The 20,613-nt window shown below is 52.4% G+C and overlaps 1 protein-coding gene across 1 annotated transcript in view; it reads left to right on the top strand.

Moving 5' to 3' along the window:
• ASB10 (ankyrin repeat and SOCS box containing 10) overlaps nucleotides 1–9,993 on the top strand; it is a 28,550-nt gene extending 18,557 nt beyond the window's left edge. Inside the window, exons 5-8 of the mRNA XM_056338170.1 lie at nucleotides 936–1,203; nucleotides 1,716–2,220; nucleotides 3,539–3,652; nucleotides 3,892–9,993. Of these exons, the coding sequence (XP_056194145.1) occupies nucleotides 936–1,203; nucleotides 1,716–2,220; nucleotides 3,539–3,652; nucleotides 3,892–4,077 (1,073 nt within the window). The 3' untranslated portion in view covers nucleotides 4,078–9,993. The remainder of the gene's footprint in view (nucleotides 1–935; nucleotides 1,204–1,715; nucleotides 2,221–3,538; nucleotides 3,653–3,891) is intronic.
• Nucleotides 9,994–20,613: the final 10,620 nt, after the last annotated feature.

Raw genomic sequence — 20,613 nt, 5'->3', positions numbered from 1 at the left:
CCCTCGGCTGTACTCCTTCTGTGACTGGCCCTGTAGCCTGGCTCTGTGTGCCTTTTCTGTCTGCAGCCTGTTCTGAGCTGCTGGTTCTCCCTGTGGCCTGTGCTGGGCAAGGAATTGTCACAGCCCTGTCTCAGGTCCTTGAGATGATCTAGTTTGAAACTAGCCCTGGGAAATAAAGTTGATCATGTGCTGCTTCTGCGAGAAAGAGGTGAGAGGGATGTAATGTCGAACATGTCATGCAGTCTGGGATGTAGTCCTCTAGTCCAGCCTGGGTAGGCAGCAACAAGTGTGATTTAAGGAGCCCTTTTCCTGTAACAGCTGCAGGGTGTTTGCCTGCAGACCACACCAGTTCAGCAATGCTTCCAGCAAGGTCAGCATCTTTGACAGTTGGCAGGTTTCAGCCCCTTGCTCTCTCCTAGGCCCTAGATGTCCCTCTCTGCTGAAGCTTGTTTGTCTGCACCATGGTCAGGGCTTGTCTGAGTCCCTTGTACGTGGCAGCCTGCTTCAGCCCCTCTTTTTTTTTTTACTGCCTGGTTCCTTGTATTTGTGGTGCTTCATGCATGGTGCTCTTGCCAGCCACCTTGCTGCTTTCAGCCCTGCCTGTGCCCCAGCCCCTTCATCCGCTGCACTCCTGTCAACAGAAACCCTGTGCTGCCTGACTGAGCTGCACTGTCTGGGAGCAGCCCCTGCCCAGGGCTCCTGCTCCTTAGAGCTTCCGTCATCACGGCTGTGCAGAGTCATCCCCAGATCTTTGCTTTGAGATGGTCCAAAGGCAGCGACGTGGCAGAGAAGGAATTGGCAGTCCCTTGAGGGGGTACCCGAGTCTCTCAGGGTGGGGGTGTACCACAGGTACCCTGGGGGAAAGGGCAGCTCTGGGCCCAGTGTTTTTGTGCAGTGTGGCTGGACATGGCTCCCTGACCTCTCTTTCCCTGTAGGACTGTGGTCTCTGAGCTATGAGCAGGAGCTCACCACGCCACTGCACATCACAGCCAGCCGGGGCTACACAGACTGCCTGCGGCTCCTGCTGCTCAGGGGGGCAGCTGTCAACTTCGCACCAGGGGGTAAGACTGCCCTGCACGAGGCTTGTGCAGCAGCCAGCGTGGACTGTGTGCGCCTGCTGCTCAGCTTTGGTGCTGACCCCGAGGCCGTCTCTGAGGATGGCTACAAGCCTCTGCACCTCTGCAAGAGCCCAGACTCCATCGAGTGAGTTTTCCCCAGGGGCACAGTGGGCCTCCCCATCCCCAAGCCTCACCCTGTGTAGAAGGGTCCCTACTCATCCCTGCAGCTGGGCTGGTGGCTGCAGCAATGGCTGCTGATTGGGGTGGCCTTGCTGCCTGTTCCTGCACGAGGGTCACCTCTGAAATCCCACAGACAACTGCAAGCTCTAGTCCTCAGCTGATGCAGCTGAGCTTAGTGCTGCCATCTCGCTGCCTGCTTGTGCAGACAGGCCTCCATGGGGGTATGGGGGCAGGCTTTGGGTGTGATGACACTTTATTAAAGATGTGTGGAGAGTTAGCTAGAATTAGGATGATGGTATCTCTGCTCACCAGTCATCCTGGCTTATAACCACTGCTCCAGGGCACAAGAGGATTTTTGGCAGTGATTTTTTGGACTCAGGAAAAGTGAAAACTGTGGGATGGTACAGGCATGGGGGTGGGAAGTAGTATGGGAGCTGGAGAGGAGAGCCTGTCACTGAGTTATCTTGGCCTACATAGGTGTGTCCAGCAGCTGCTGCAGCATGGCGCCAGCGTCAACAGTCGGACAGAGGAGGAGGATGACACAGTGCTGCATGTAGCAGCACGGTATGGCCTAACAGACCACGTCCAGCTGCTTCTGCGCCACGGGGCTGAGCTGGAGGCAGAGAATGAGGAGGGGCAGACACCACTGAACTCTGCCTGTGCTCAGCCCCATCAGCCTCAGGACATGGACCGCTACTACCAGGTCTGCCAGCTGCTGGTGGAGAGTGGTGCTAACATCAATGCTGCAGACAGGGACCGTCAGCACCCGCTTCACCTGGCCTGCAAGAATGCCAATTCTCAAATAGCAGAGTTACTGCTGTCCCGGGGTGCAAACGTCAATGTCATGAACTACAGCGGCAACACAGCACTGCAAAATATCCTGCAAGCAACTGCCTACAAGCTGGAGCACCAGCCAGAGCTTGTGGTGCGAGCCCTGCTCAACCACGGTGCCATCCGCATCTGGCCTGGCTCCCTCCTCAAGGTGCGGTGCTCACAGCTGTGCATGGTGGGAAGGGAAGGCTGTCAACATCAGGGCCCCAGTGATGTTTCTGTCACAGCAGGGCTTGTTCTGTGCCAGCCAGCTTGCTGTCCTGCCTGTCTCTTCCCAGTGGCTGGGGGAAGGGGAACTGGTGTTACTGGTAAGGGATTCCCTGAGGTTTTTTCCTGGGGTATGTTCTCCTGTAGAACTCTCCTGCTTCTGCCTGCTAAGCTGTGTGGACAATACTTACCCAGTTTCCCTAATCACTTGCCCTGGAAAGTGTTGGCCCTTTTCCTGTCAGGGGATGTGTTTCCTCTTTGGGGTATACCCTCCAGCTCATACTGTCTCTGCAAGGCACCAGCACACAAAGGGTTAATTTCCTGTCTTAATTCCTGAGCAGTGCAATAATTACCCAGCCTGGAGATCAGCAGATTGCTCTCCCCTTTGGGAAAATACAGGAAAATCAACAATTAACACTAATTAATCTCCTATTAACGCCAGATAATGAGGATCACTCCTACAGCCGGGATAGACTCTGACAGCTACTGCTGGCCTGGGCCGTAGGGAGTGGGAGCCAAGAGCCGGGGCGGGATCTGCCTCTGCGCAGCTATGCATGGGTGGGGTGTGCTCCGAAGGCCACACTGGTGGTGTAGGATACACAGCACCAGCTTGGATGTGGTACACACTGGAGATGTGTTGCACAAAATATGCGCGATGTCTTCCTGGGGCTCTGTGTAGCAGCTGGCGTGGGCACAGTACCTCTTCAGCCACCCATTGCACACAGCACAGATACAGGGTCAGTGCAGTCCCCTGCCAAACAGGCTCAACACATCCCCGAGACCCCTGTGCAGCCCTTGGCAGAGATGCAGTATGCCTTAGCCTTGCTGCATGCAAAATGGGTGTTAGTCCTTGCCCCAGAACAACTCGCGCTCTAACTAGGGAAATGTGAGGAAAGGAGCCTGGCGTAAAGCAGGAGTGTTGGTTGCTTATAAGCTACTCGCAGCCATGAGGCAGCTGAAGGAGATCTGCATCCCAGCCACTTAAGTTAGTCCTACATCTGAGAAGAGGCTGTGGGGGCCCAGTGGTGCTGAATGTGAGTGCACTGTGTGTGTTGGGTGGTGGCTCAGCTGCCCCCCTTGCAGGAGTGGTGCTCTTGGCATTTCCCACCATCAGTGGTTTTGATCTTCTGGCGCAGCGTGAGGGAAGGACATTCGTCCCCTGGATTTACCGCAGCTGGTTCTGAGCAGCTTTTTTGGAGGCATAGTGGGACTTGCAGGACCTTGCCCAAAGGTGGTGTTCATCTGCTTTCTCCCTGGTGCAGGTGCTGCGGTACTGCCATACCTGCCCACGTGTCATCGAAGCCCTGATGAACAGCTATGATCATGTGCATATCTCCGAGGACTGGGTGGAAGCTGTTCCAGCAGAGGTCGTACAGGTTAGGAAATGCATTCTGTTGGCTGGAGGGCATGCAGCTGGGCTGCCGCAGCAGTGTGCCAGAGGGGGCTTGGGGCAGGACAGGGGCTGAGTGGAGATTTGCAGGGTGGTGCTGTGTGGGGTATAGGGATAGGGAGGACGCACTGTGGTGGCTCAGGTAAAGGGATGTCTGGTTCTCCCTCTGCTCCCAGGGTGATATTTTCAGTTTTATCTGCCTCTGGTCCTCTCCTCTCTCTGCAGAAATACCCATGTTTCTACCAGTCACTTTTCTCCCTGGAACGGAGACCTCGCTCCTTGCAGCACCTGGCTCGCTGCACACTCAGGACCTTCCTGGAGGGCCGGTTGCTTCTTGTCCTGTCTCAGCTGCACCTGCCAAGTGCCCTGCACCGTTTCCTGCTGCTCAGCTTCGAGGATGTTCTCTACTAAGGGCTGTGGTTCCAATCCTACTGCACCTTTCTCTGCATATGTTCCATCCCTGCAGGTGCCGTCCGTGCCTTCCCAGCTAACCCCTTCCCCTCGCATACCTCCTGCCAGGCCACTTCAGCCCCCTGTGCCAAACCTGTTGCTGTGTCCCTGCCCCAGCCAGCCTTGTGCTTTGCCTCACACACCTATTTTGGAGCATCCTGTTTACCCATACTAATCAGGACAGACTCCATACTCACTAAGAAAAGCAAGATAGGGGGATTAGGCCATTTTGTGGGACAAGGAGCAAATACGCTGCATTGATCAGTTTCAGTTGTAGGGTATCGGTCTCCCTATCCCAAGTCTACAAACTCTAACCTGAACTAGGCAGCTCCAGTGCCCCGGGCATTTGTTGGGATCCTCTCTGTAGTCAAGTTGTTTACAGTTTGTGCCCAAAGGTGTTTGGAATAAACTCTAGCTCTTCTCTATACGTACCAGAGTACTTCTGCCTTGCCTTGAAGATTGTCCTGACAGAGCTCGTCCATGTGACATGCCATGCATGGTGACGTGCACTCTCGGACCTGTGCATCCATCTGCTTCTCAGAAGACATAGGGGAATGTGCAATGGGTGTGGGCTCAGGCCTCCTAAACAAACAGTCCTCATGCAGGTACAGTGTCTGGGACTGCCTGGTTTTGTGCTTGGGGCAGGACAGCAGTGCTTGTGCCTGCACTGACTGTGATGTGGGGCCAGGGGGAAGCGTGCCCTGAGGATGCTGGTCCCCTGATTGCAGAGCAGCCAGCACCTACCAGAGCAGAGTGCAGGCCTACATGCTTCTGCCTGGGCTGCGCTGCACTCTAGACAAGGTAAAGGGTAACTTAATGACAGAGTTGTAAAGAAATCAAAGCACTGACCATCATTTAAAGGTTTCCTGTAAGCTAGCTCCATTCCCGCTTCTCAAGGAGCACCTAAACAACTGCTGGCTGGCGGAAGTTTGTGGGGCAGTGCTGCAGGTTGCTCCTCTTGGTGCACTGATGTTTCAAGGCCTCTGTTAATGTCCATGTCAGCGCCAGGATGCTGGAACACACAGATCTGAAGTCTAAGCAGTTTGACAAACCCAATGCTTCTGTCTTTTTCTGCCTCTGTTGGGATGCAGGGCATAAGTCTGCTCCCCTAGTTATCACTACCTTAATTATCGCCACCTTACACAAGTGGTCCATGCTGCTCTGAGGTGGCAAGCTTGAAATAACTATTTGAGGTTCGGTGTGCTGTTCCTAATGTGCTTGCAGCAGTGATGCACCACAGCATGAATGCTAATGGGATACAATAGGAGTGTGTTTACACATTACAAGCTTACAAAAGGTGTCAGGAAGCCAGTTGTGGCAGCCTGAATGGGTAGGTGCTACTATGACAGTATAAAGATGGTATATCTCAAAGAAGTTTAACAATGTGCTTTTTGACATCCATGGGCAGAGAGGTGAGGTGTGGGCTTGAGGGTGATGTACCAAGACTATCTGCAAAACAGGGATGAAGGGAGCTGGAGAGTCAAAGCTTTTAAAATACCTGGATAATGGCCTGCAGTCCTACCATGGATCAGTAGCACGTTTCCCTTGAAGCGGTGCAGGAACCCAGCCTGAAGTCACCACCTTCCTGCTGGCTGAGCTCATGTGTCTGTTCAGGGTGATCTGTTTGTGGGATCAGGTCCTAGAGTCATATTCCTGAATTCTAATCACCCCTTCAGAGTGTTCATTTTTAGCCAGATCGTGTCTATGACTGGAGGAGAAGCAGAAGAAGGAATGTCTGTCCCTTTTGGTGGCAGCATAGCCTGGGATGTGGTGGATTTAGCAGGCCTGGGTTAATGGTTGGACTTGATGATCTTAAAGGTCTTTTACAACCTAAATGATTCCGTGGTTCTACGATACCTTTGGTATTAAGGCAGTCTGCACAGCAGTACATGTGGGGCTGGCTTTCTGGTCCTTCTTCTTTCCAACATTGTCCATATACCTGCAATAACTTATGTTCAGTAATGTGCACTCAGCCACTAAGATAGTGTCACTTTAAGGAGAGGGAAGGATTGAATTTAATGGTTTGCTTTATTTTGTAATTGTTTCTTGCAACTGTTGGACTCAAAGCCATGCCTCAGGTGTTGCTGATCACTTTTGCTAGTTCTGAAGTCTGCTCTGCACTTGGGTGCTGAGGGCAGCTCAGGCTGACGGAGGTTCCTGCAAGCACAGGCACACGCAGTGCCACCACACACGTGGGCAGGCCAGCTCCTGGCATGGCCAGTTACTGTTTGGACAAAGGTGCCATGGCACAGGCAGGCACCTGTTGTAACGAAGGACCCATGCTGGGGCTGTGGGTGAATTTCCAGGGTTCCTTTCAGAGCTACGTTGGGATTCCAGTGTAAGTAGAAGGTGGCCGAGAGGGGCAAACCATCCCTGGGCACGGATCTTCATAAGCTAGATCTTATCTGTGTTCCCATTGAAATTAAAAGGGCATGATTTCATTGCGTGTAAGGATACCACTGAGTAACCATTTTCAAGGAATGTGAGGCTAGTAGGAAAAGGGGAGTATCTTTTACACATTGATTTAATTGGGGGTGGGGGTGGGGGGAAACAACACGAAAAGAAAACAAAATAGATCCAAAAAACCCACCAGAAAAGCTTTTGGGCACTCAAGGCTTTTTTCAGAACTGAAACAATCAGAAAAGTTCAAGCTAAGTGCAGGCTGAGAACAAATGCGCTGAGTTTCACTCAGTTATGCTAATCGATTAGCAATTGATTTTTAAAAACATTTACAAGGACGGAATTAAAAAGGTTTGATGTTTCAGAGCATGTTTTGGCAATATAACAAGCTGTGCAACTTTTTCTTAGGTTTCTAAAGGAGAAATTTGTAATGCAGCATTGAATGTACTTGCTGGGACAGGAGTTATGCCAGGGAAATGTAGCTGTCCTGAGTGTGAGGGCTATGGTCACAACTGAGGACAGAAAGCATGGGAATTATTAGCACAGAGGCATGTGGTTCTGATGCATTTTTACCAACTGCCATAAGCAAAGGCAGCTGCTGATTGCTACTCTGTCCCATGTTAACTCGGGGCCACATGCTGTTGTTCCTGCTTCAGCATCCACCTGGGTTTTTTGGCAGGGCAGTCAGCAAGAGACATCCTCATGACTGGCTGAAGTAATGTGAGGCCACTGCCACATTCTCAGCGTGGCTGTCCAAGCGATGTGCTCAGGGGAAAAAAACACCTCATCCCATTTCTAGACAGACGTTTCCATCCTAGCTGCAGCCTCTGGGTCTTACTCTGACCCTCTCTGTGCAGGCAAAGCATTGCCTATCCCACACATTCCCTTCCTTTAACTGAAAGATCAGCTACATCAGCATCTCCCTGCAGGCTTCCCAGCCTCGAATATGTGCTTGATTCTTACTTCATCTTTTCTGTTCCTCAGTAAAAATCATTACGTGCCATAAAAGGTGGGCTAGTAAACCACAACGGTACATCTAGAAGGGTACAAGGACAAAGCAGCTATGGAAAAGCTCTTACCTAGGATGTCCATCCCCACCCCTGAGCTCTGTAAATTATATTTCAGGTACTTTTGAGTCAAAAGGGCACCTTTAGCAGTTGTAGAGTGGTTTATTTTTTTTTCTTCCTCCATAAATTTGACCAGTCACTTTTGTGGACCCATGTATGTTTGAGCATCCTGGTATCCTTGTGGCAGTGGTAACTTATTTGTCTTTAGACTGTCACCTTCTTGTTTCGTTTGATGCCCCTTAATTCTTGTGTTCTAAGAATACATAGGCAATCTAGTCTGTTCCTCTTCATTGTGTTGTTCAAAACAACAATCCCTGTAATTTCTTTCCTTACTCAGGCTGGGTTTCTGTTCAGCTCTGTCATTCCCTGCCTGGAAACTGTCACCCAACCCTTAACCACAAGCACAGACTTTCCCTGTCCCTTTACTGATCCTAATGCATCGCTTTGAGATGAAGGGAGCACAGCTGTGCACAGCATTCAAAATGTGGTTGCACTATGACGGTGTAAGAGTTATTCTTAGCCGTGTGAGTATGAGAGCTACACAAATGCCTCAGGAACCTTAGATTCATATTTGACATTACTTGATAATTTACATTGTCCAGGAGGAGGACAGCCTTGGCAGTGATGCCCTCCCATTCAGCATGGTTTGTGTTCAGATAGCATATGTCACAACCTCTAAATGTTTTTCAGATTCATATTGCTATCCAGGATGCTGTCCCTGTTTTAAAACGAAGCCCACATTCTTCTTTCCTATATGTTGCACCTTATACTTAGATGTGCCAAACGGGTTTTTCGTGAACCTGGTCTTTCAAGCAATCCAGATCAAGTTGTCTTCAGCAAGTGCCACGTGTTATTTCTACCATCCCAACAATTCATTTTTCACCACCCCAATCATTTCACAAGCAATTGTTTTTATTTTCTCCCTGATTGCTAATAACTTCTAGCATTGAGATGTGAATAGAATACAACTAGAAATACATCTGTCAAATGGCTATATAGAATAAGTCTTCCCAGCTATCCAGTTCTTTCAAATCTGTTAATACTGATCACACTGACTGTAGCACACAGCTGATTTTTCATGTTGGAATGTCATGCAGAACTGTGTCAAATGACTTACAGGAGTCTAAGCATGCCATATATATCCAGTTAGCTCTATCAAACTGGTAGGCTTACAAAAAAAATAGATAAAATTATTTGAAAGTACCTCTTTCAAATGACATTAATTTGAATAACATTAATTTGAGTTCTAGTGTTTACTAATTTACCCAGGACATCCTTTGACTGCTTGTCTGTGATTGCTTGGGATGTGTGTTGAACTAACTGCTCAGTAGTTTCTTGGAGATCCATGTGAACACATTTAAATACTGACAAGACGTTGGATTCCACACCCCTGACACCCCCACCCCACCCCCATCCCACCCCCAGTTACCTTAAGTTGCCCAGTGTGCCATGATTTGTTATTAAAAAAAAAAATCAGTGGTTCGGTGAACTCATTAGCCAATTAAATACTCTTGGATGTAAGTTACCCTCTTACAGATTATAAAAATTATTACTTAAACAGTGTCTCTTCAGCATCTTCCTTCATTACTGATGGAAAATAAAGTGTTTCATTACCACTATGAAATATTAATATTATCCATTGTTGTTTCAAATACAGATCAGAAATATTTATTGACTTCTTGGTTTTCATTATGTGGAACGTATGTTTACACAGAGAAACCTGGGGCAGGAGCCCAGTGACTGTAGTTCTTTGGATTCTCTGCTGTTGGGGCATCCTGCTCTGGGGTCAGAATTTCCAAAAATGCTGAGAAATTGGATAGGGTTCAGGGAAGAGCCATGAGTGAGTTACAGATTGCCAGCGATCCCTGGCACGGGAGCCTTGCAGCGGGGTGGTTGGATGTGCCATTGCTGATCCTTGGAGTCCTGCATGCAGTTGCAGGCGCCTGTCCTTGGGTCCTGGGCTCCCAGGCAGGAAGGCTGCCAGTGCCCTTTCACGAAGCACGGCGGGTGCGCAGGCTGAGCGCCAGCTCCATCGCCACACTGCACCTGTGGCTGGCCCATGGTGGCGCCTTGCCGAGCTGCTGTGGGGGCAGGCTGCAGAGTTTGGTCGGCGTTGCCAGTTCCGAGTGGCACTTGGCGGTGAAACTAGATCCAGTGGCTGGAAATTGAAGCTGAGCAAACACATATTAGAAATGAGACATTTTTAATAGCAAGGGTAATTAATCTACTAGTTAATTGCATCTTAGAATAGCTTATCAGGGTGGATGTAGATTTCTCATCTCTGGCTTCTTAAAAAATCACCAGAAGACCTGCCCTAGCCCAGGCCAGACCCCATCCTGCGTGGTGCTTAGCCCACGTCCCGAAGAGATCAGACTGCTTAATTACAGATCTATGATGTGCAGTCTTGTCACTCATGCACGCTGGTCTGCCACTGGCCTCTGCCACCGCTGGGATCGTGTTCAGCCCTAGGGCAATGGAACAGTTTCATGTTTCCCTGCACAGTGCTGCTCCCCTCACTGGTACTGCACAGATGCCTCTGTCTCCCCCTTCACTCCCCTCACTTTGTGACTACTGCTTTGTACCGGTGCCGTCAGCGTCCTCGCTCTGAAGTCGCTGCCTGTGCTGGTTTCTGAAAAAGACGTTCTGAAATAAATGGTGATGCTACTTTACATTTTTATTTCAATATTTGGTCTTTTTCAGTTTCTCTCATGAGCTTTGGCTTTAAGACGTCATCCATTTGGAAGCCTTGAGCACATTTCACCCTGTGGGGCTGGGTGGTGCTGGTTCTTTGCCAAAGGACCTCGGGGCTGGATGAGGCACACAAAGGCAAACTCCCTTCCCTCAGCAGGCTGCCAGCACACAAGGGCCTTGTGGGGCTGCCCCATGACACTTGGAGTCATCCCTCCTGAGGGGGCACCTCAAGGATCTCTGACTCGTAGCTATAGGAGCCCCAGTGTGTGCCCCAAGCTGCAGCCCCCCGCAGCAATGCAGCCTCTCTTTGAGCAGGCCCATGCAGAGCTCCACAGGACTTGCGCCAGCGGCTGCTTTGGCCCTACGGCAGCTCTGCCAGTGCTGAGCGGAGTGCTTCTGGTACCTCACTGTTAGGAGCACGATTCCAACGCTGCCTGCACTTCTGTTTCCATCCAGACGCTCTGCAGCAGGTGCTGATGCTCCTAAGGGACCATGCTCTGCCGGTGAGACCCAGGGGGCACACCGCCTTTGTACACAGGTGCTCCCTGGGGCCTGCTAGCCCCTGCTCCATTCCTCCAGCTCATCACCAGATGTCAGTAATGCTGCTCACATCCCTGCCATCCCACACACCTCCAGCTTCTAGCTGCAAGGCTGTCCCTCAGGCTTCTGGGCCACAGGGGCTTGGGCCAAACGCAGGCACATGTTTGATAGTAGCCCATGACTTCTTAAATTCAGTGCCATGCCCAGCCAGCTTTACTTCAATTGCTGGAAAATACTACAGCAAGCAACTAAACAATCTGTAAGTGCCTGGACACATGCAAAGTTGGTCAGACCGGTCCTACTTCCTTCCATACCGAGACAGAAGGAGCAGATGTATGTGTCATAAGTGTCTTAATTTCATACTGTTTCACATAAAAGTCTGAGAATGAAGTTAAGAAAAGACAATATGGAGTGAACTACTATTATGTGGGAGCATAACTGTCAGAAAACCCTGTTCAGAGCCAGTTAGCAGCAGCCAAACTGCAGCAATACACAGAGGGTGTTGCCTGGAGGTCTGTCCTGCAGTTGGCACTCTTCTACAGTTGTTAGACTTGCGTGAAAGAATAGACATTAGGCTTATTTAATCTGCAGAAGACACTGTGCTGGTTGGGGTTGCGGCCCCAGCTGCAGCAAAGGCAAGCAGCGTGAACACCAAGTTCTCCCCCAGCACCAGGGCAGTCCAGTAGCAAAAGCCTTACACGGCCTGACTGGCCAGAGGTGGTGCATGCCCAGGTGTGCAGGAGCAAACGTGCTACACATGGCCTTGAGCAGCCACATGCTGCACAGAACAGGCACAGCTGTCACGGCACACACAGACCAGAGGCCAGTCTGTAAAGAAGTGCCACGCTGGTCTTCTCTTCCAGAGGTGTGGTGACGACAGTGAGTGGGTGGGCTGCGGTGGAGGCAGAGGACATCAAGAATCGTAAGAAGGCAAGGAAATGACCAACAAAAAACACCTCAAGGTCTTGGAGCTGTCTATGCCGAAGAAGAGAAATCTGAGTGGTAGATTTAGATTAGCTATTAGGAAGAAATCCTTCCCTGTGAGGGCAGCGATGCGCTGGCACAGGCTGCCCAGAGCAGCTGTGGGTGCCCCAGCCCTGGCAGTGCCCAAGGCCAGGCTGGACGGGGCTGGGAGCCACCGGGGCTGGGGGAAGGGGGCCCTGCGCGTGGCAGGGGTGGGACTGGGGGGTCTTTAAGGGCCCTTCCAACCCAAACCTTTCTGTGATTCTATGAATCTATGAAAATATAACAATATCTGAACATGGAAAAATTACCTGAGCATCTGTCCTATGAGGAAAGGCTGAGAGAGCAGCCTGAAGAAAAGAAGGCTTGGGGGATCCCATCTGTGTGGATAAATACCTGAAGAGAGGGCGCAACAAAGGTGGAGCCAGGCTGTTTTCAGTGGAGCCCAGCAACAGGACCAGAGGTAATGGGTGTGAACTGACACACAGAAGGCTCTGCCTGAATGTCCAGAAACACTTCGCTGTGAGGGAGACTGAGCACTGGCACAGGTTGCCCAGAGACTTTGTTGAATCTCCCTCCATGTGGACTTGCAACTGGCTGTAGGCGGCCCTGCTTGAGCAGAGGGTTGGACAAGGTGCCATCCAGAGGTCACTTTGAGCCTCCACCAGTCTGTCTGTGATGCTGTGATGCTGTGATTGAATGAAGAGAGCCCTCTTCTTCATAACACAGGACTAGCAGGACTGTTCTTACACACTGAGTCCACACTAACAGTGGTGGTGCAGAAATTAGGGCCACCACATCTTGTGATAAGCCAGTACCGTACCCTCAGCTGAAGACAGGCATATCAGCATTATTCATGTACCAGCTGGTATTGTGGGTTGTGTTGTATAATCCATTTTACTCTGAATCCTGCATCCTGCACTCTGAGAACATCACCTTTTCTTATAGGCTTTTTGCTTCCATCAGACAGCCACGAAGCATATGTTCTTATAGTGACCTGCAGATGACGGATGTCATCTGAATGAAGGGATCCAGAGTGCCACACTCATGTAACTGCTGGGGCAGAGTGGTGCACTTGGAGAAATCTTCTTCTAGGTGAAAAGTGCAAGAGGTATCAGGCCTGGCTCCTGGGAGAGACCATCTGCTCACAGGCCAGATACACCTATGCTGGCTGAAGGCAATGTGCACAACCCCAGTGCTTAGGCATGCTCTCCTCTGGCATTGCTCCCTTGCAAAGACTTCTTGGTAACCTCCAAAGGGTGTGTTATGCAGTGATACCTCTTCTCCCTCGCCCCTTCCTTGCAGCCAGAGCCTCACAACATGCCAGGTATAAACTGGGTCCCATCTTGTCTGCTGAGGACCCTGCCCTGAGCAGTTGCCTTTTTGTGAAGCTGATGACTTTCTGGTGATGGTTTCCCTCTAGGGATCTCACACTTGCCTGGCTTTCTTTCTCTCTTTCTGTCCTTCTCGTTCTCCCTTCTCCCCTTTCTCTCTCTTTCTGTCTGATACCAGTTAAGCTTCCTGAACAGTTTCCGGTCAACATGGGGAACAGCCATGCTGCAATTGAGAAGCTAGATGGATTGAACGTGTTGGTGCTCCTAGGAGACCTCATCCAGGTAGGAACTGAAGAGAGCTTTGCAACCCAAGCATGGGCATTGCTTTGGGAATGTTGCCAAGAAGGTCTTGCTCTGGTGTACAAACACAAGCCAAAAGCAACCAAGAACTTTCAACAGCACCCGGTGCCAGAATGGAAATGAGACAGTACCACAATACTGCCAGTATAAGCCAGCACTGTGCCTTAGGAGCCCAGTAAATTACCTGAAGTGTTTGGCTAATAGAACTCTCCCAGAGCAGGATCCAAACCCAGGAGTGAAGGGGGTAGCAGCTCTTCTAAACAGAACAATCCTCAAAGAGATGTGTGAAAGGCTCCTACCTTGTTGTCCAGAAGTAAAGAAACGAAAATGAGAGACACTTGCCAGGTGCAGACGTGTCAGTAACAGTGCCATCTTCCAAGCTGAACTCTCATCTGCACTCTGAGTGGGTTGAAAGGCTCAACCCAGCTTCCAGCTGAAGTGGTGCCTGCGACTGGCCCCATCAGGCTGGTCCCTCTGTGCTTACTCTGTACGTTGCTGCTCCTCAAGCAGGCTGGAGCAGGGTAAGTGCAACACGTTACCTGGGATGTGTAATCACTTCAATCACTGCCAGCAGCTTACCTGCAGATCCCACAGCCTTGGTCATTTGCCTGCAACCCCAGGCTCGTGGCTCTGTGGCTGCTGAGCAGCCTGTTCCTGCAGGGCTCGGGGGGCCTGACAATGGGGCTGGGGTAGCAGCGACATTTGCTGCTGGGGCCATGTCTACTACCGGGTTTAGGTGGTGAATGAAGCTCCCAGCTCCCAGCATTGTGTCTTTGCCCCTGTCCTAGGGCAACCAGGTAGCAGACAACCACACTGCCCACACATCTGCACCGATTCATCCTGGGTCCTGCCTTACACTGAACTGCTCATGAACTTGCATGGCAAAGGCCAGCATGGGTGGCTTTCTCTGGGCTCAATAAGCTCTGGTCTGCTGAGGATGACTCTGAGCTTGTGCTGAAAGGCAGCCAGGGAGGCAAGGTGGCATGCAAAGGGTCTCAGAAAGCGGTCACAGGCGGTTAAGCTCTGTCGTGTCAGTGCTGTTGCTGATAAGACATAAGACCATTTAAAGTGCTCTGTGCAATAAATCTGTCTGCTCAAGGTGTGGGTGCAGGAGTCAGGAGAGATGCCAGGAAAGGCTGAGCTCCTCCAGGTGCGGATGTGCTCTACTCTGTGACCAGGCCTGGGCTGCAGCATGCTTTTGCTTGACAGACCTGCTAACTGGGGAGAGTGAGCATGCTTCACATGGTGCTGCCTGCGGATTTTGCCTCTCCTGTGGGGCCTGGGGCTAAAGGCAAGGGGAGATGGTGCAGAGGTGCCTGCCTCAGCTGCTGTCATCCTGGCTGCTGAAAGAGCTGGTTGGGGTCTTAGATGGCTTGTGTGCCCTTAGTGAACCCAACAGCCTTCAGTCACCAGCTCTCAGAAAGTGTTCCTTTGCTAACACCAAGCAGGAGCTGTGCTCCTGTGCTATGTGTGTGCCCATGGGTGACTGGGAGCTGAGCTACTGCAGGTCCTGCCAGGAGGCTTTTGCAGCTGGGAAGAAAGCCTTCGCTTGCTGGTCTGGGAAAATGAGCAGTTTTCAGGTCAGGAGGACCCAGCTTGGGGGCTGCTTCTTAGGCACTCCACTGAACCACAGAGGTGGCCTGAGACAAGTCCCTGGCAGCAGCCTTTTCCTGTTCTAACATCTTGTCAGTAGCAAAACTATGCACCTGGGAATGCTCTTTCTACTGTTAATGAGGATCCTGGATTCTTACTGCTCCAGCTATGGCTCTGCCAGGGTTAGTTCTAAAATATGTTCCCCAGGCATGAGAAGGTGTCTCCTCAGCTGCTGCAGACAAGTTTTGCTGCAGACAAGTTTTGCTGCAGGAATCTGGACAGAATCACATGGAACAACTTGACAGCAGGGTGAAAGCCTGTGAGACTGTATTTGCAGGGGCCAGCTGGAGCCGCCTGCATGGTCCTTAGAACTAGGTTGCCTGCTGGGGCAGGACCTGCCCAGTAGCTATTACCCACCAGATGAGTGTGCCTCCTGAGCCTGATGACTCGAGTCAGGTTTGTTTCATTTGGACCACTTCATGGGTATGGTACAACAGTAGAGTCTGTGCCTGATGGGAGCCGAGCTTCTGTCAACACAACACAGCCGTAACCAGACCATTCTCTAGACTCCAAACTTTGAGTAAATAATTTTGCAACATTACCCTTGCTTTTAATATGTTTAGTGGCTATATTGCAGGAATGCCTAGAGGCCATGAGAAGATTTAGTCCTGGTGTGCTAGGTTCTGTGTAGAGATCGTAAGTGGAGCAGGTAGAGGCATAAAGTTAAGGTTGCATATTAGTTTCCATTGGAAAGACCTGCTTTCATTTGCTATTCAGTTATTAAACTTTAACTGTTGCAGTTGTGGTTTGCCATGCTGTGTGCCTGTCTCAGACTGAACTTTCCCTGTTACAGCTACAGCAAAAATTAATTGGCCTCTATTCAGCCAACAGCCTGTGTACCAGGAATATGTTCTAGACTCCCCATCTTGGAGAGGAGCTTCCAGTGCGGGAAGGAGAGGTGACCTGGATGTTGCTGCTTCTGCACGGTAGCATGAGATCAACTTCCCTTAAACTACCAGCCTCTGAGGATTCCATTTTGCATGCCCCAAGCAAGGACACTTTTAGAGGCTGATAGTTTTCTCCCAGGAAGCCTCTGCCTATGCTGAGCAGTTTGAAGTTACGCCAGATCCTCTGGGCTGACCAGACAGGTCATGTAGCATCTTCAACATGGACACTGTGTCCAAAGTGTCAAATGTTGAGCAGGACACTTTCCAGTCCTGCCTACTGACTCCAGAAATGCAGGCAAACTGACTTTTCCATGCTCACATGCCTGCAACAAGGAACAGAGAAGCAGAGGAGGAAGAAGCTTCAGCAGTTCTAATGCAGAAAACAGACAAGAAGAAGGGTGGGAAGCAAAGGCAGACAGAGGAAGGAGGGCCAACTCAGGCAGTGACATAATGGAGGAGATGGGACAGGTTGGTCTGTAATTGCTTAGAGGTGCTGCTTGCAGAGGCTGGACTTGAATTCAGTACTCGGGGCCCAGCCTGGTGAGACTCAGGACCAAGTGCTGAGGCTGATAAACATGGAGCTATGACCCAGCAATCCCAAAACAGGAGGGAGAAAGCAGGTCTTCTCCTGAAACTTCTTTGTTAGCTCAGTGTCTGATAATGTATCCAGCAAGGCCCTGAGAGGTCTCTGTGGACAGCTGAGAGTGCAGTGAGACCAGGGGCTTTACAAATTGCACATGCAATTAATGTTTCCATGTACCTTGTGCGTTGGATAGGGTATCTTCAAGCACGTGAAGGTGACATAACCAGCTACTTGTGAGTGGGGGATGGAGCCCGATAAAATGGAATAGAGTGGCTCCCCACAGAGAAGGTGTGTGGGGAGGGAGAAACGCCCAGGGAGCGCACTGAACAGCGGAGGTCTGAGCCTCAAGTGGAAGCCATGGAAACTGCGTTTCCACTAGACAGTGAGAAGCTGCGGAAGATAAGATAGAGGATGCAGAAAGTGGGAAAGCCCCTGGAGGTCTAAGAGGTGGTTAGGGTTACCATGTGCAACCTGGGCCCTCACGCTTCCAATTTAGCTCACGCTGACAGGATGGAGGGTGTGGGAGCTTTCAATCTGCATCTTGTTCAATTTACATACTAGAGTACAATATTTGCTTTATTTAACTTGAAACCCTCCCCCCCTGTGCTCCCCCCCCCCCCCAAGTCCTTCAACCTTTTCTTCTCTGGGTCTTTGCTTTACAATTTGGCAAATTAATTTCTACCTTTACTGCAGAGTCTCATGGGACACAGTAAACTGGAGTGGAGTAAGTTGTCAGGGCCCTGAGTACATTTGCCTGCTGTTGGGGGTTTGGCTGTCCGGGGTCAGGGACAGCTTGGATGCAGCAGCTGTCTGTCCTTGGGGAACCTCAGCGGGAGCCTGCCCCACTTTGGCTGAGGAGCTGCTTTTAAGGTCAGGCTCTCACCTGACTTGACTGACCTGACTAGTCTCTGCCTGGCCTAATCTGGGCCTCGTACCTCCGTGATGCTGACAGTGGTCCTGACCCACTGATCTGAGTTTCTGGCTTGGCCTTGGGCCTGCCTCACCACTTGGAGACTGGAACTTGCTGGGTGATCACTGGACAACTGGTGACCCTGGTTACTGTCACCAGATCTGCTCTGCTCACCTTCCTTGAGTCCTGTGGCACTGCAGCCTTGTCAATGAAGCCACTGTCCTGCCCGCCCTGCTGCAAACTTCTGCTTCCCAGATTCCCTTCCCTGTCGGAGCAGCCTGCCCTGGCTGCTCCTGGTGCTGAACTGAGATTCAGTGTTTGAAGAGAGACAGGGGCTGCAGGTAATCCCAGTGTATGATTAAGTAAGCAGAACCTCAATGTTGGAGACCTATGTAGGGACTTGCAAGCTGCAAGCTATTGATTTGCAGAGGTCAGTATGGGAGTTTGTGTAATTGGCTTCAGGAAGGCCCTGCTGCTTTGGGCGCAGGCAGTCATCCTTCCTTGGGGGAGCTGCAGTTCATTCCCCAGCCTGCTCAGTTTCAGCAAGATCACTGAAGAAAGCAGTTTCCCCAAAATACCTTGCTAACTTACATGAGGGTGTGCAGCGTGGGTTGAAGGTTACATATAAAAGGTTCATTGAACAAGGAATTAAATTTCAGGTGCTCAGGAGTTAGGAAGTTGCATAGCCTTGATTTGGACCCCTTTGAGTACAGGTCTCGAGACCAGCAAACTTACACATGGCTACGCTTTCATTTCCTCCATGGTCTAATGTACTTTGATAGCAGTGGAATGAACCCAAGCTGCATGCATGAAGATGACTCCAACCTGAAGGATCCTTTTCCACAGAGGTATTTGGTGGATGAGATAGGAGAGACCGGCCAAGGGCAAACAGGACATGGATGCTGACCTGCAGACCTTGAGTGTGTCACAACTGATTCCTAAGGTGGGATTAATCCAAATGCTTGTCACTGCCAGCTTCCTTCCCAGCCTGAAATCTGGGCCCTCACCCTACACTAGGAGCCAAATGGCCTGTGCCCTGCAAACACACACACCTCTTCCTTGGTGATCCCAGGGCCATCAGCTTGTGAGAGGTGCCCTCATCAGTGGCCAGAGGGATCCCTCTTGCTGAGCCTTACTTTCAGATTGAGTATTTGAGTCTGGATGATTATTTTAACATTGACTTCTCCATACCTCCATTTCCCCAGCTGAGGGCACAGCAGCTCTCGCCGCAGAGGGGTATTTTCTTGAAACTGCAAGGATGTGCTATAGAGAATGGTATAAAAACCATGAAAGAAAGAGGAGGCTCTGTGCAGGCCCCTGGTACAGATGTTGTCGTAATGGGACCCTGGGGGTTCAGACTGGGCCTGTTTAGAAGGAAGGCTGGGCACCACACTGCTGGCCTGGTGGACCCATTTGGCCTCACTCACATGCTCCAGAGAGGATTCAAGTGCTCCATAGCTGGACTGTCCCATCCCACACAAAACACATAATTCAAGGCTGCAGCAAAGTGGTGCCACAGACGTCCCTGGGGACAGAGTAGAAGGTGGTCGTGGAGGAATCCATGTACTCGCATAGATACAGATGCCACCAGGGAGCCTGGGTAGCTAAGCAGCCAGAGGTACTGCATCCCTGCTCAAAGGGTGAGCGCAGGCAGGAACACGCAGGGATGCTGAGGAGTACCCCTAGGTGAGAGCTGGCCCATAGCTGCGCCACTGAAAACGCAGCTGACGTGAGTTTAGACATGACTTCAGCTCTGGTATTTCTTGGCTTCTGAGTACTTTACATAGTAGTCCTGATACTGGTGCTCTTCTGAAGCAGGGCTTCCATTTGCCAGATGTTCAGCATATTACAGGCCTGTTGAGAAACTCCTTGCAGACAAGGGCACCACCTAAGTGCTGAGCTGGGGGGAAACAATACCCCATTCTAGCGCGGGGGCCCCCCATAGAGGGCCAGGCCACCCTCCCCAGGACATACAGCAGAGCATGGCAGAGCTGCGGAGCTCTTGCCGCAGCCTGGGAGCTTTCAGCTTGCACTGGTCTCCCTTGCGCTACAGCCTGAGCGCAGCGCAAGGGGCCCGACTACAGCCGGGCCGGGGTATCGCCCGGCCCCCGGCCGGGTGCGCGGCGGAAGGGGCAGAACCCCACGACTTCGGGCGGCGGCGGCGCGGGCAGCGCGGCAGAGCCCGACCGCGGGACGCTCCGGTGGCGGAGGAGCCCGGGCAGGCGCTCCCCGGTGCCCGGGCTGCGGGGGGCTCCGCACCGCCCGCCTGGCCCTGTCCCGACGGAGCTGAGCACCGGGAGCCACCCCCACCCCCCCCCCCCCCCCTCCCTCCCTCCCTCCCCCCCCGCCGTGCACGAGGGCCGCGGGGGAGCAGCGGTGGGGGCCGGGGGAGCCTCATTCCCCGCTCAGCTTCAGCCCCCCACCCCCCTTCCCACAGTGGCCCGAGCGCGTCTCCCGGCGGCCATGTGGCCTCTCCCGGCCCCGCGGCGCCCGCGCCCGCCGCTCTCACGGAGACTCCACTTCGGCCCCGCCGCCTGGTCTCCGGGGCACGGACTCCGCGGACGGGGAGGGGGCCAGCCGGACCCAGCCCGACGGCCCACGCCAGCAGCTCTCCGGCACGGCGCGGTAAACCCGGAGCGGCGCGGCCGCGCCCGGCTGCAGGGCCCAGCCGGTTCCCGGTGAGGGCCGGTCCGTCGGGGCGCTCGGGCCCGGCCGGCGCGGGCGTCCCCAGGGCGCTCTTCGCCAGGCTCGGCCACCGGGAGCCGCCAGCGGCGCCGGCCCGGGCCGGCTGCCGGACGTGGCGGAACGAGCCCGGCTCGCCCCGTCCGTTGTCCCGGGCCCGGAGAACGATGTGCCTAACGACACAGCCCCATCCTGTCCCCACAAAAGCGCCCTTGTGCTGGCCCCGTAATTGCTAATCATCAATCACCATTAATAACAGCTGATGAGGCGGGAGGGGGAGGCGCCTTCCCAGGGGCCGGCCGCGCCGGGGGGGAGCGGGGAGCCTTGCCCCGCCGGAGCGGGCGCTGAAGGAGGAACTCGACCGTGATGTGCGGAAGATGGATGAGAGCAGAGGGCGACACCCCCGCCCGCCTCCCCTCCCCTCCCCTCCGCGGCCCGGCCCGGCCCCCCCGCGGCGGGGCGGGCGGGCGGGCGGCTCCGAGCGCGC

This window comes from Falco biarmicus, chromosome 4 (assembly GCF_023638135.1).
Source record: "Falco biarmicus isolate bFalBia1 chromosome 4, bFalBia1.pri, whole genome shotgun sequence".
NCBI lineage: Eukaryota > Metazoa > Chordata > Aves > Falconiformes > Falconidae > Falco > Falco biarmicus.
The sequence above is the reverse complement of the archived record's forward strand: the minus strand, read 5'-3'. Positions and strand labels throughout refer to the sequence as shown.